Below are 14,646 nucleotides of genomic sequence, written 5' to 3'. Positions count from 1 at the left end.
ATGGTGGTCCCAAATGAGCTGCTGGCAAGGAGCGTTTTGTTGTTGATGTTGTTGTGGTGGTGGTTTTGCTGCTCCTTTTGCAACTGCCATGTCCTCAGAGTGGCTGGAAGCCACTCTATTTGGCCCATCTTTTGGGGGCTCAAGATGGCTCAGACTTCTGGGAGCTGAAGTCCAAAACAAACAAAGGACAAAAGAGTGTCTTGTTTATTCAATGCTCTCTCTCTTTGCCTAGAGCAGGAGTGAAATTTGTGTTTCCCTCCAAATGTCATTGGACTTCAACTTCCAGCAGCTCTAGACAGAAGAGCTTATGGTAAGGAATGATTGGTGTTGCAGTTCAACAACATCTGGAGAGTCACACAACCTAGGCCTAACTTCCCCATTAATTTAATATAATCTACATTGGGCTGCCCTTTAAAATTTCCTCTTGAGGAGGGGTGCCTGAGCTATATAAAGGTGCTTATGGAAGAGGAAAGGTTATAGAACTACCTATCCCCATGCTGAAAAACCTTGTGTGGAAATCTGTGTAATGTTTTTGTAGATTAAGATTCATTTCACCTTCAGTCACATATTTGAGCAAGGCTAGAGTACCACCACATATCATGGATACAGACATTTCAGTAGCTTTCAACCTTTCTTAGAAATTTTCATTTCTGGTATCTCATAAGTATAGATGGATCTTGGAATATAAGAATCGGGGCACAGAAATATTGGCAAAATATAATATTAGGCAAGACATAAGTAATCTAGACCCACATACAATAAGAATCAGTCAATCATTACATGCAGAAAAAAACCATGTATTTCCACAATTGCAATTTTAATAGAAATAAAGTGGACCCTTGTTATCCGCTGGGGTTTGGTTCCAGGAACACCCATGAATAACAAAATCCGTGTATGCTTGAGTCCCATTAAATACAATGGCATAGCAAAATGGTGTACCTTATATAAAATGGAAAAAATCAAGGTTTGATACTTGAAATTTATACTTTTTAAAAAAATATTTGCAAGCTATGGATGCTTGAATCCATGTATAAAAAAATCCATGCATGAGGAGGGCCAACTGTAGTTTAAAATCATTTATTGCATCATCATAGATTGTAACAGTTTGGTGGTAATCCACATAACCACCAACCAGACACTTATTCCTTTGAGCATTTGTGTCCATTTGGCTCAGGTCATGCCCATGCAGTGGATTCTGGAAGTTGTCATTCAAAAAAGTGACCTTTTTCAAGCTCTGATGTATCAGTCCAAAGTGTTGCTTGATATGTTATATGTTTGCCAAGGAGAGCTTATCCAGAGCTTGTCAGCATTCTATAGGTTGCAGCTCTGGGAGATAGGGCCAAAAAATAGCCTTTGCAATCTTTGTACTTGTATCTGGCAAAAAAAAAAAAAAATACCATATATGACAATCTATGGTTGCTTAGAGGGCTAGCATGGTTTGGTGGTTTGAACATAGGACTAGGATGCTGACGATCAGGGTTCAATTCACAACTCAGCAATGGGAACCCTTTGGGTGACCTTGTATGAGTCAAACACTCTCAGCCCCAAAGACCCTGTGACAGGGTCACCTTAGGGTCACCATAAGTCAGAAATGACTTGAAAGACTATAACAACAACAACAACATGCTACTTAGGAGGTTTATTATATCACACTGTAATAACAGAATATGTTTGTTTGCTTGAAAAATCTATATTTCAAAGTATAATTTATATATATACTATATATAACTATATAGATTTCACGTCTTATCAACCTCTCCAAATAGATAACATTAATGTTAAAAAGTTTTAATGTTCTGTATTTTTTAAATAAATAAATTTTAGCAAGAAGAGCTGAACTAGCCAGACTCTGAAAAGCATGAAATTCTAGGTTGATGGAAGAGTTAACACATAACAACAATATTATAGAGTCAATACAATGGATCCAAACTTAGCCATGCTTAAATTAGCTCATGCAGTGCTACTCAGTTAGTTGTTGGACTAATTTGTCCAATGATTTCTGTGGGGTATTCAAGTTAAATTAAGTCTTGAACAACCCCTGTTGTATACATCTGTGGGGGCTTGAAACAATTGCTAATGAGCTGTAGTTGTCCAACCAGAAGAGCAGTATATAACTCAAAAACATGGCAGTTCCTAATCTAGGTGACTTAGCAGTGATTGTTGAATATTCTGGCCTGTTACAGACAGCCAAAATAAAGCTGCTTCGGTCACAGTGGAGGTATGGTGTTTCAATGATGCATGCGCTCTAAGAGTCCAGAAGTCGCACCAAAGCCACACTCCAGCCCTAAGGAGTGCATCAATTGCACAAACTATACCTCCACTGTGACTGACAGCAGCTTTATTTTGGCTGTCTTGTAACAGGCCAAAGCCTCTCATTTCCTGTACTGCAGTTGGCTTTTTATATGCATGAACAGAATTGTGGAAGACTTCACCCCTTCCCCGAATGTAATTATTGATTGGTACCATTTATCCGTGTCTGACTCCACTGGCTTCAATTATGTATCACTTGTTGTTGTTTGTAGCAATCAATTAGTATATGTGTGTTTGTTTTGCAGTTGTGGAGGAAGAAAAAAATAAGTAATAAAAGCTGCACAAATTCTTATTGTTTCTGTAATTGGATTTCTTCTGGTTGTGTTAACATGCAGAAGCAGAAGGAACTGGAAACATCCAATGAATTAGATGTAAAAGAGACAATGAATCTCAGGGTGTATTTTAAAAATCTATATTCCTTAAATTAGCCAGACATATTTCCTCCAAGAAGTATTTGTATATTTTATCTATCAGTTGCCAGGCATAAGAGTTTATTTTAATTTTTTAAAAAATCCTGTAGGTTGATTTTCAGAATGCTTTGTGAGTATTTAGAGGCCATTATTTTACATATATTCAGTTGTATCTAGTTTAACATATTGTTTTATAATTAATGTATTTCATATGCAGTTTAACAGGAGGCATGCATTCTTTCACTTATGCCTTGCCTATAATTATTTGTGCATATGTATTATCCCTTTTCTTTTAACATACCCAGAAGAAGCCTATACAAATATTTCTTGCTGGAAACACATTGAGCTAATTAAAGAAATAAAAACTTTTAAAAAAATACATCCCAAGACTCTCTCTTTTTCATCTGTAGTTATGATGCATTGGGAAAAATCAGTTTTGTCCATGCACTGTCTGGGCGGTAGCTACCAGTGGAGAAGATTCTGTCTCTTTCTATTGGACTCCCTCTGCCATCTGCTGTAGGGTGTTTGGTAGACCCTCCAAAGCACATTTTTGTGGCAAGTGGGAGAGCAGCAGAGTAGAGAAGGAGATGGGAAATCTTCACTGCATGAGATGAAGTTAGATGTAGCCCTAGATTTCTCCAGATAATCTGAAATATCTTTGGATGTACTTAAATTATAATTTACTTAAATCATGTCAAATGGTGTGTTTTACAGATGCATTTCATTTCAATGGCAATAGGTTGTTCTTTTCTATTTTATTGTTTATTGTCTCAGGTGCCTAGCATTTTTTTTAAAAAAAAAAAATCTGTATTTGAAATCCATCCTCTCTGTTTCTACACAGGGCTGGTTCAGTCCTGGCCAGGTATTTGTGCTAGATGAGTATTGTGCCCGTAACGGAGTGAGAGGCTGTCACAGGCATCTCTGCTACCTCAGTGACTTGCTGGAGCGAGCCGAAAACGGAGCAATGATTGACCCCACCTTGCTTCACTACAGTTTTGCTTTTTGTGCATCACATGTTCATGGCAACAGGTAAGGGAGATCTACTTGTCCCACCAGTGTGGGGAGTATCCCTTCCTAAATAAAGCATTTCTTAATTCAATAAACAAATAAGCATCACTTTGGTTAATGACTGTTATGTGAATCTGTCCAGTATATAACTGAGAATGTAATCAGTTTTGTTTATTTTTGTTTCTTGTTTGGAAAGAATATAGGTAGTAGGAGGCTGCAGAACAGATCTCCAATAGGGTGTAAGAATGTATTTACCAAATATCACTTTGATTTAAATGAAATTGCAATATAGCCTATTAGTTACAAGGCATTATATTTTGTTATATTTAACAAGTCAGGAAATACTATTTATTTGACATGGGCAATTGATGCATTAATAGTAGTTTATAAATCTAGATTTAAATTTTGGGTGTTGTTTTTAAATTTAAAAAAAGCAATGACTACTGTGGAGAGAGAGCCAAAAGCTTTTAATGAGTTTCTTGTAAATAATAACTGTGATCCTATTGGTGACATGTGTACCCATCTGTCTTTTGGAGAGAGTTGCAAGGACTATTCTATAGCTCTTCCACATTTTCCCAAGGCAAGTTTCATACCCCAGTGATGCTGTCATGGCTGTTTACTGGCCGGGGAAGGAGTGAGGCAACCAGACTGTGGCCCTTCCAGTCATAGTACTGCAGTAGGGGAAGAGAAACGAGGCCTCATTTGAGAAAAGAGCTGTCTTCCTAGGGTGGCAGTATTGCAGGTCTGTGCTTATGGAACATTATGCTACCCAACTCGTGCAAGATCTCAGCCGCCATCTACATTTCATTTACTTCAGAAAGTATGTTTCAGATATGTTTTAGTCAGTTAAGAAATTGAACACATTTGGATCTTCATGTAGCCATTGTACTGAACAGGATAAATCAAACGAGAATTAATTGAATATCCTCCAGTGACATCATGAGAAGAAAAAGAAGGGGAAGGAACAATTCAGGAATTTATCACATTGGCTTTGCTGCCATGATAGATGCAGGATGTAACTTTAAGAAAGCTGATCTTATCACATTTCCCTGTTTGCAACCTGGGCTTCTCTGGGCTACTCCTGCATCTTTTCAAGAAAGGGATTTTTCCATTCTTGAAGAGATGCGGCAGAAGCCCAGATTGCAAACGGGCTGCATACTCCCCAGTGATGGGGAAATGAAATAAGATCCAACTTCATAAAGTTACATCCCATGTCTATCGCGAGAGCAAAGCCAATGCAACAAACTCCATAGTTATTTTCTGCCATTCTTCCTTTCTAATATGTTAAGGCCTTTCTTGGTTTCTGGATGATCCGGCACATTTATAACTTCTTCCTGACTCCTAAAGCCTCTCTGGCACTGTTAATGGTTACAATATCATAGGATACAGAACTGTATAATCACTCTGAATACAAAGATACAACAAGTTTTCATAGAACTCTACCAGGACTTAATTTTGATTGTTTTTTTTTAAAAAAAACTAATATTTCCATTAAGCAGTTCTCGTCCCTTCCCCAGTTATACCAATTTAGTGTACTACAATGGATCAGACCCTGCACCTTCTAAAAGTTAACTGACATTGAAAATACCCCCTGTCACCATTTGATAGCCATAATAGCTACACTGACATTTCAAGTTTGCTTTATGCATGAAACTGTTGCTAAGCTAAGTTTCCTTTCCATAAAGACTGTTTGGTATCTTTTGCACTGATGGTTTTCTTTTTGGAAGTTGCATTCTATACAGTGAGATATCACACTCTGCTCTACATATGCTACTGAATAACAGAGTGTTACAAAATAATGAAGTGTTTTTGTAAGCTCTCTGGTAAACATCATAATGAATTATTATACACATTGATGGTATTTCGCATTATAAGGCTGCCACTCAAGTCACAGCTTGCTTGATCCTCCTTGTCAGGACAACAGAGTTTCGTTCTCCTTATTTTCTTTTTGATTCTGACTTTCCTTTGCTTCTTTTGTTGATTGATTGTTGGAACATTTATTTCTATTCTTCCACCTCATCTTGTTGTTGTTGTCATTGTTATTATTACTATTTACCTTTAGCTTATTTTCTTTCACTTTGTCTGTTATTATTTATTTCATTTTTCTATTTCTGTTGTCCTTCTGTTACTCCACTTAAAAACGTTCCTATCATGTCCAAAGTCAAAAAATGGAAGAGATACTTGGTGGCATAATGCCAGTTGCAAATAATCCCCCAAGCACTGAAGTAGAGGCAAAAAAGGATTCCAAAAAGGAGTCCAAAAAGAGGAAAGACTCAAAATCCCAGCCACCTCCAGAGCCCAAAAGGTAAGAAATCACCGTTTACATGATTGTACTTCAATGCAGAGTTCTGTATTTATTAGTTATTTTTGTGAGGTCTCTTTAGGGCTAAGCCCTCACATGGTAGCTTACATCATATCAAAATAAAATGTAGAAACACAGCATTTAATAAAATGTGCAGTTATGATAAATCATTTGAAAAGGCAACAGTTTGACCCTGAACTATGTGAATCCGGTTTGATTGTGTTTGTATAGTGAACTGGGAGAAGAAAGTCCATGTTCTTTGTGGTCACAGATACCTATGGGTCATCTGTGTTTGTGCAGTATAACGTAGAGCCAAGAGATACTTTCCATATAACTAAAATCTTTTGTTGCTATATGTATGCATTTTCCCATTATGTAGCTCTTTTACGTTCTCTGTGTTCAGCCTTGAAAAGATTCTTATAGTGCTACCTCAATCCACTTGCACTGTAAATTACTCACAACAAATAACCAAGAATGAAAAGTTCTCTCCCTTTGTCACTCAAACGTCAGAGCCAAGCACATAGACAAAAACGTGCTAGATGGACAGCTAACCATATAAAAACAAAAGAATGGTTTCCTCTTTTTTCCTCCTACATAAAGCAAAAAAAGATAGACCATTGTTCTTAAGTATTTAGCGTGCAGATTATCACTTTATTTCCACTAGATTTTAAGGGAAAAAATATAGTCAGCTCTCTGTATCCACAGATTCTTCATCCATGGCTTGAAAATATTGTAATAAAAGGGGGAAAAAGCAAACCTTGATTTTGCTATTTTATATAAGGGACACCATTTTACAATGCCATTGGTATGAGACTTGGGTATCCAGAGATGTTGGTATCCACAGAGGATCCTGGAACCAAGCCCCAGTAGATACCATTGTATCTGCCCACTGTATGTTCACAAAACTTACATGGTTCACTTACTGTGTTTATTTTCCAAAGGTACCTCTGCTGCCTTTTTTTTTTTCATTTTTATTTTTAACATTTGTTTTTATTCAGCTCTGATTTTCTATTCTTACCATGTTTTAGAATATTCTCTTACTAGAAAAAAAGTACTTTAAAAATTAAAAAGTGAGGAAAGAGGAAAGTGAAGTAACTCTGGGAGAGAGAGAAAATAACAATGGTACCATGTAGGTTTTGTGAACATTATTTCTCAAAATCTACAATTGGAAATAAACTTGCAAACCAAATACTTTAGAAAACTGGTGTTGTATCATCTTTAATATGGCACTTGTCAGAATTATACATTAATTTCCTTTTTGGAGGCAATTTTAGAAACAAGTTTTTAAAAAAGCTCATACAACCAAGTACTGGTACTTTAGCTTTCTGTGAAATGAGGTTGGCTGTCAGTCAGAATATGCCACTCTAGTAGTGAAGGTCGAAGAGAGAGAATTCTATGTGGCTATCAATCTCCCGTGTAAGCGATAGACAGTGATGGAGCTGAGGTGGGTTGTCTGTTTGTATTGTGTTTGTGTAAGGTCAGACAGTGAGACAACAGTAGCTTGCAGTCAGTGAGAAAGTGCAGAGAGAGTGTGATTCAGATGGTGCAGGACAGCCTGAAGGTCAGGACTGACAGAATGACAGGCCATCAGAGGAAAGAAACTAACTAGATGTTATCCAGGGTCCTGTTTCATGAATACGTCTGGTTATCTGATCAGTGTCAGTGCAGGACAGGAACAAAATGGCTGCTGTTGTTAGAAATACACCTCTAGCTCAGCTGTGACCCCTGTGCCATATCATATGAAATGTCTACCAAACAGAAACAGAGTTTTGCCTAGTATATTTCCAAGCATTGCAAGAACAAATTTGTCTACTGATTGCTATTTCATTTTTAGAAACTCTGATATAATTTACAGTGGGCGAGTCAATCTCCTTCCTTTTGATTTCTCACAGCAAAACCTTAATTTAAATGCAGACAGTTGTTTTTGAGTTTTCAATATTAATTCCAGTTTTGATAACCATGATGGAGTTTCCTTCTTTCTGCATTACATAAACGGTATTGTGATTTTGTATTTTGCTCTAGATATTTATTAAATCCCTTAAGATTTCTAGGCACATCTACCTGATAAAACCACATGTAAAATAATACTTAAATAGGCAGTCACAAGAGAAAAGTCAAAACCTATCCACCCAAAGAAGCCAAAGCAATAAAGATAGCTCTTGTACATTTCAGAATAGTCAGTGAATGAAGTCTGACTGATCTGATTAGGCACTGACACACAGTATTACATGTTATATTGTAAGTAAGTAGTTCATTAGCATAAGAACAGATATTGACAAAGAGTCACACTCAAAATGCTTTGGGCCTAATTAAGTGTATGTCTCTGTTTGATGGCTGCCATGCATGGTCTCAGACATCAGGGCCCATTCTTTTATGACCACTTAAGGGAACATTCTGGAAGAAAAATTCTGGTGGAAGACTTCTGCTTCTGGTGGAAAGCTTTTTTTCCCCAATGCCAATATTTCTCCTGTCATTCTAGTAAATGGTTGTTGGATCCACTGCGGTGCTGCTTCATCTGTTTAATCACATTTTTGTGGGTTTTTCGGGCTATGTTCTAGAAGAGTTTATTCCTGACATTTTGCTGGCATCTGTGGATGGCATCTTCAGAGAATGCTGACCTGGAATAGAGTGGATATATATATTTTGTGTAGTCTTGGGTGAGGAGGAGTGAATAAACTCTATTGATTAATTGCAATTTTATTCCATCGAGAAACTCAAGACCACAGTCATGATTCTTCTCCCATCCCTTTTTAGCCTCACAGCAATCCACTGAGGTAGACCTTACTCGGGTGATTACTATACATGGTTTTTAAACTGTGATCATAATCATAAAAGAGTGCTTTTGCTGATACATATTACATGACGTCACCTCTGACTCATACTGCTGTGTTTGCCAAATATGATTATGACATTGTTTTTCATTGACAGGGAAAACCCATCAATTGCCCCAAATCATGGCAGTCCCAGGACTCCTCAAGTGTGAAACATCACTACTAGGGCAGTTGAAAGATTGACAGTCGTGTTGTCACAATCTTCTCCTCTCCACCTGTCTCCTCCCCCTTTGCTATTCCCAAACAGCCTGATATGCTCTTTTTGTTGTTGTTGTTTCTTTTCATTTCTTTTTTTAACTGAAGTCACATTACCATCACTGTAGAACTACATTTTAAAAAGTAGGAAAGGAAAGGAAAGGCCCGGTCCAGATGGGCCCTTTAGCATGTCCTGAAGACATGCTAGGGTTGCCTTGGGGTGCTGTTTCCAGACGCCCCTCAACCCTAGCACATCACCAGGACGTCATTGCTGTGCGGCGCCGTATACATGGCACACACAGCTGTGACGTCACTGTTGCGTGCCGTCCAGATGGACCCGCGCAGCAGCGACATGCTCGCGCCACCGCCAGCAGTTTGTGGTGGCGCTAAAAGGAGCCGCTTTTCAGTGCTCCTTTGTTTTCCGCGTAGCCGCGCCCCGCAATCCTGGCCACCTCTTTCTGGCGATCTGTACCCGCCAAAGGCATGCTGAATAGGGCATAGGACAGAATGCCCAGTTTAAGTGGGTGTCAGGAAAAGAGTGCAGTGGCAGTAGCAGCCCCAGTTCCATGATGTCTAGTGCAAGATAGATCATGAAACTGTAATGTTTGTGTTTTCATGGATTTGCGTGATTGCAGTGAGAATAAGACTCATGTGATAAAGTCATAAGCCAGGCTGGTTGGCCCAAGGTCACCACTGAAGTTCCTATCTGAATGAGAATTTGAAGCTGAGTTTCTCCTCAATCTGTCATTCCAGTCTAGTGCTTTTCAACCTGTGTTGCTGATGGGACAGAAGTCTCAGGCTAAGTAACTTCAGATTATGTACAGTTGCACTGTGACTGAGAAGTGAACAGAAGCTGGATGAAAAAGTACTTTGTGATAGGAGACTTTGGACATACGGTAGTAACAACTCCTTGGCTTATTCTTGTTCCTAGTGTTCCTGAAATGCTTTTTACTTTGCCAGCATCCAGCCTGAAAGTGTTATCTGACACTATTTTTCCCTTTGGCCCAAAACACATGGGCCAAATAAAGCGGCTTTTGGAAAAGCCATGCCGGTACTGCAGTCCAGCCCTTTGGACTGGATCAAAAAGAAGTGGATTACATCCTACTCCTGGTAGTGCCAATTTGGGATTGCAGCAGCGGGCCACTTCAGGAGCATACTATCAAGGTCTTAGCCCAATCATATCTGGAGTGGCCTCCACAAAGACTTTACCAGCTGTGTGCTTCAGCCTCTACCTCCCTGGACTTTAGCTTAGTAAGACTTGAAGGAATCTGGCCTCAACTCTGCTTCGTAGACCTTTCTTGGGGACATCCCTTATTGGTTTCTTTACTGGCTCTTGTGTGTAACTGATCTCAGCTCTGCTTTCTGAATGCTGCTTAACTGCTTGTGGATCTTGGGGGTGGCTTCTCCAGCCTCTCATAGAACTACTGCCAATGACAGAGTCACTTGCTGTTCACAGTAAAGATTGCACATAAAGAAAGGGTTTTAAGGGGTGTGCCTCATCTGTGGGGTTACTACTAAGATTTCTCCAGTGGAAAAGTTTTAAAATGCCTCAGGATTACTTCAAAGCTGCATTTTTTTGGTCAAACAAACTCATAATAGTTGATATTTTAAACAAAAGGTTTTCCTTGGAAGTTTTCTTTCTCCCTTTCCCCCCTATTATCCAGATGAAAACAGAACCTGGAGTAACATCTTCCCCTCCCCCCAAAAAACTTCCAAAATAAGCACACAAAAAAAGTCCTGAACAATTTGGAAACAATTTAGAAATAGATTTCCAGATAATTTCATGAACACTTTTCTCAGCCAATGATGCAGTGCTGTGGCCTGCAGAGGGGAACTTGGGAGGAACAGACCCTGTTGCCGTTGTCCAGCCCTACATTTGCTGCCAGCAGACTGACTTTTTGTATTCCCTACAGCTCTGAATAATGTGATTTGACCAAGCTCACCCAGTTAGTTTCCATGGTCAAGCAGGGCTCCTTAGTCACAGCAATGATGATGATGATGATGACAATATCCCACATTTCCCCCAGTTCAGGATTTAAGGCATCTTAACAAAAGTTAAAAGCAAAAACAGCTAAAATTCCTCACACATAAAAGAGTTTAAATAAATAAATAAATAATATTAATTAAACTGTCAATTGTCAATAAATTGTCAATAAAATTAGAAACAGTTGAAAATATAACCTTTAAAAAGAAAAGAAAAGAAAACAAGACATTTCCCAAGGCCCTTTCCACTTGAGCAATGAGTCTTCAGATGCCTACCAACAGAAAAAATCTTCACCTGCCTTCACGATGATAGCAAGGAGGGTGGCAGTATAACAATCTGGTTGCAGCTCTTTGAAGCAGCTGAGGTTTTCAAACACTTTTAAAAGGACCGTCACAATAATCAAAGCAGGATGCAACTAAAGCATGTGTCATCATGGCCAGATCTGAAATCTCTAGGAATGGGTGAAGCTGATGGACAAGCTTTAATTGTGAAAAAGCACTCTTGTCCATCACTGAAACTTGACTTTCCAGGCTCAGAGCTGAATCCAGAGTACACCAGAGGAGTATAACTCCTTCCAGCACAGGCTTAATCTGTATTCCCTGATCTGCATTTTGAATTACCAAGACCACATCTGTCTTCTCTTCATTAAGTTTCAGTTTGTTCACCCTTATCCAGTCAAATGTTGGAGCAACATTTTCTGAAACCATCTAGGAAGTATTTCTGGCACATTTCCTCGTGTATTATATTGCAACATTTCATGTAACATATTTCTTTTCTCCAATATTATTTGACTAAAGGCAAATTAAAAAAACAACAAACAGGATTCTGCAGTGCAGGACCTTTGTTTGAAGGCTAGAGAATGAATTAAATCCTGTCTGCCTCCCCACACCACCACCACCAGTTCATATGATGAGGAAGATGTAAGAGCCTATTTACTAGGAGACAATACTCCCCTGCTCTAGCCAAATAACAAATAACTCCTACAAAGCATTACTTGGTCCCCCTCCCAAAAAAACAGCCTTGACATTCTTACAGAAAAGGAGCATGACTACAGGCTTCTTAATGTGAAAAGTAATTATCTGTAGCCATTTGTTTTCAAATTCTATCCACAATTGGTGATTCCCTCCTGAAAACAGTACTGCCCCATGCTCTGGCAGACCTCATTGGGCATGGGACAGTATCTGAAGCACGATATTCCTACTCTTGATCTTACATGTATGGAATTTACAGTCATGTTATTAAGGCTTTAAAGGGGGCTTAGACACATGTGGTGTAGTGGTTTGAGTGGTTTGAGTTTGGACTATGACTCTGAAGACAGGATTTGATTCCCCACTTGACCATGAAACCTACGGGGTGATCTTGGGCAAGTCAAGGAAAGGCAATGCCAAGCCTCCTCTTAGCTGCATTCTCTATGCAACTGAGTGTAATGTGTGATACTGCTACTGTTATTATATATTATGATGTTTTATTTGTATTTTAGCAGAAGGTGGGAGGGCTAGGGGATTGGGATCATGTTACTACCGTTTTTAAATATTATATTGGACTGTTGTTACTCGCCTAGATCCTCAAAAGGGAAAGGTAGGATATAAATAAATATATTATTATTATTATTATTATTATTATTATTATTAACAACTCTTGCCATGAAAATCCCATGATAGGTTTGCCTTACAGTTGTCACAAATTGGAAACAAGTTGAAGGCACACAACAACAACAATAGACAATTTAAAGGACAATAGGTCTCTCCTTATAGCTATGTTAGCTAAAACAAAAGTATTGATGTGTTCAGAGGCAGTGTGAAATGCAATTACATATATACATTCCAGAGGTGAAACAGTGAAAATGTTTCCCAGGGCTATCCATTTGGCTAAACATGGGAAATAAGATACTGAACTGGAAGGATTTTTGGTCAGACCTAGCAGGGCTTTTCATGTCTTAGCATGGGTTTCATGTATGAGTTCATAGCTGAACAGCAAATTATTGGCTGCAGAAATAGCATGGCAATCTCAAAAAGTGCAAGATCAAGAAAATTGGATATTTTGATCTCCCTTTATAAGCCATAAAATATTATGACGTGCAAGTGTGCATTGTAACCCCTTGTGCACTGTATGTAGTGCTTTCATGGCATAACTGCAGCAGAAGGACCAAGACCTGGCGGGTGAAACCAGGTGTGAATACTGGAGGCATCTTTGCTTCTACAGCTGTCTCTGTGATGAGACTTGGTTATGTAATGGTAATGCCACGGCGAGGCTGGGCTTGCAGCCGTGCAACCATCTGGATGTGCTCTTAGCATGATAATAGTCACAGATACTCTATGGCATCTGTGGCACAAAACACAGGGAAGGGAAGAGTAGTTTTATTCTCTAAACCTCACCTGTCCATCAGGTATTTATTGGAGATATTTCGCATGGATGGGAGAAATCATCATGAAAGATGCAGAATACGGTATATGCTCCTTTCAGAACTATATTCAAACATGCTAATGTCCAAAGGATTCACCTCAAAGAGCTTTACTGTACATTTCTAACTGCGTACAAATGCATGCTCTTGCCTCTTATATTACTCTTCAGTTTTAAAAGAAATGATTGTGATATATTTGTTGTAGCAGCATAACTAGTGCCTGAGGCACCTGAGTACAATTAGAAAAGGGTATGATGGGGGAGGTGGGGGGTTTCCAGAAAGAAATTGTGGCCTTAGGACCCCTGGTTCTAATTATAATTTATAATTAACCCTGTGATTTGCACAAAGACATAGTCTAAAGAAAATACTGTCTTTGTCATAGGAACATTTATTGGTAAGCTTTATAATTAAATTTCAAAATATTTCTTTATAGACTGAAAAAAATAATAGTCCAAGTAGAATATTAGCCATAGGGAGGAAAATTTAGACAGGTTTACGTTGTTTTAAAATCCGCATTAGAAATAGCTGCTTTGTGAGTTTAATATAATTGATAAATGTACCTTTTGTTGGCACTATCCCTTCTTCTTCTTTCCCTCTCCCCCCACTCCAAACCACCGCTCAATCTGTACAATGCCCTATTAATTTCTCTGGCAGGATCCAAACAGTATCAAACAGGAAAAAATCTGCTACCGTTCAGGTCTGAGATATTTCCGATTCTGCAGGTTGACCTAAATTCACATAGAGAAGCATAGGCTGTGCATGTCTGTAATTCTTTGTCTTACTACACAGATATTTACAGATACCATAAGCCTGACATTTCCTTCACTGTTTCTCTCCTCCCTGTTTTGTATTCCCAATCCTGACCCTAGTTTAAAACAACTACATTATACATGCTCTGTGTGTATATTTTTACGTTTGAGTGCTGTACAATGGTAAAGGATATATTTCACAAACAATAGGCATCAGTGATTCCATGTGAAAAGCAAACACCAAATATTAAGTTGATGTGAAGGTTGAATTAAATGGAAAGACTAAAGGACAGCATGAATGTAATTTTTTTTTCCAAAATGCTTTCCAATAATCTTCTGCTGCAGCTTGAGAACATTATAAAAATGGTGGGGGAAGGAAATAATAATAAGAGCTAGCATACTCCAAATCTGCATTTGAAGAAGCATGCACATATGAATTTAGATAATAAAAATAAA

The 14,646-nt window shown here is 38.5% G+C and overlaps 1 protein-coding gene across 13 annotated transcripts in view; it reads left to right on the top strand.

Annotated features, from left to right (window-relative positions):
- CADPS (calcium dependent secretion activator) overlaps positions 1-14,646 on the top strand; it is a 466,363-nt gene that overhangs the window by 295,821 nt on the left and 155,896 nt on the right. For all 13 annotated transcript variants that reach the window (XM_042450102.1, XM_042450101.1, XM_042450096.1 and 10 more), the window contains one exon: positions 3,562-3,749. In XM_042450102.1, the coding sequence (XP_042306036.1) occupies positions 3,562-3,749 (188 nt within the window). The remainder of the gene's footprint in view (positions 1-3,561; positions 3,750-14,646) is intronic.

This window comes from Sceloporus undulatus, chromosome 2 (genome assembly GCF_019175285.1).
Source record: "Sceloporus undulatus isolate JIND9_A2432 ecotype Alabama chromosome 2, SceUnd_v1.1, whole genome shotgun sequence".
NCBI classification, from domain to species: domain Eukaryota; kingdom Metazoa; phylum Chordata; class Lepidosauria; order Squamata; family Phrynosomatidae; genus Sceloporus; species Sceloporus undulatus.
Note: the sequence above shows the minus strand (reverse complement) of the source record. Positions and strands in the feature narration are given on the sequence as shown.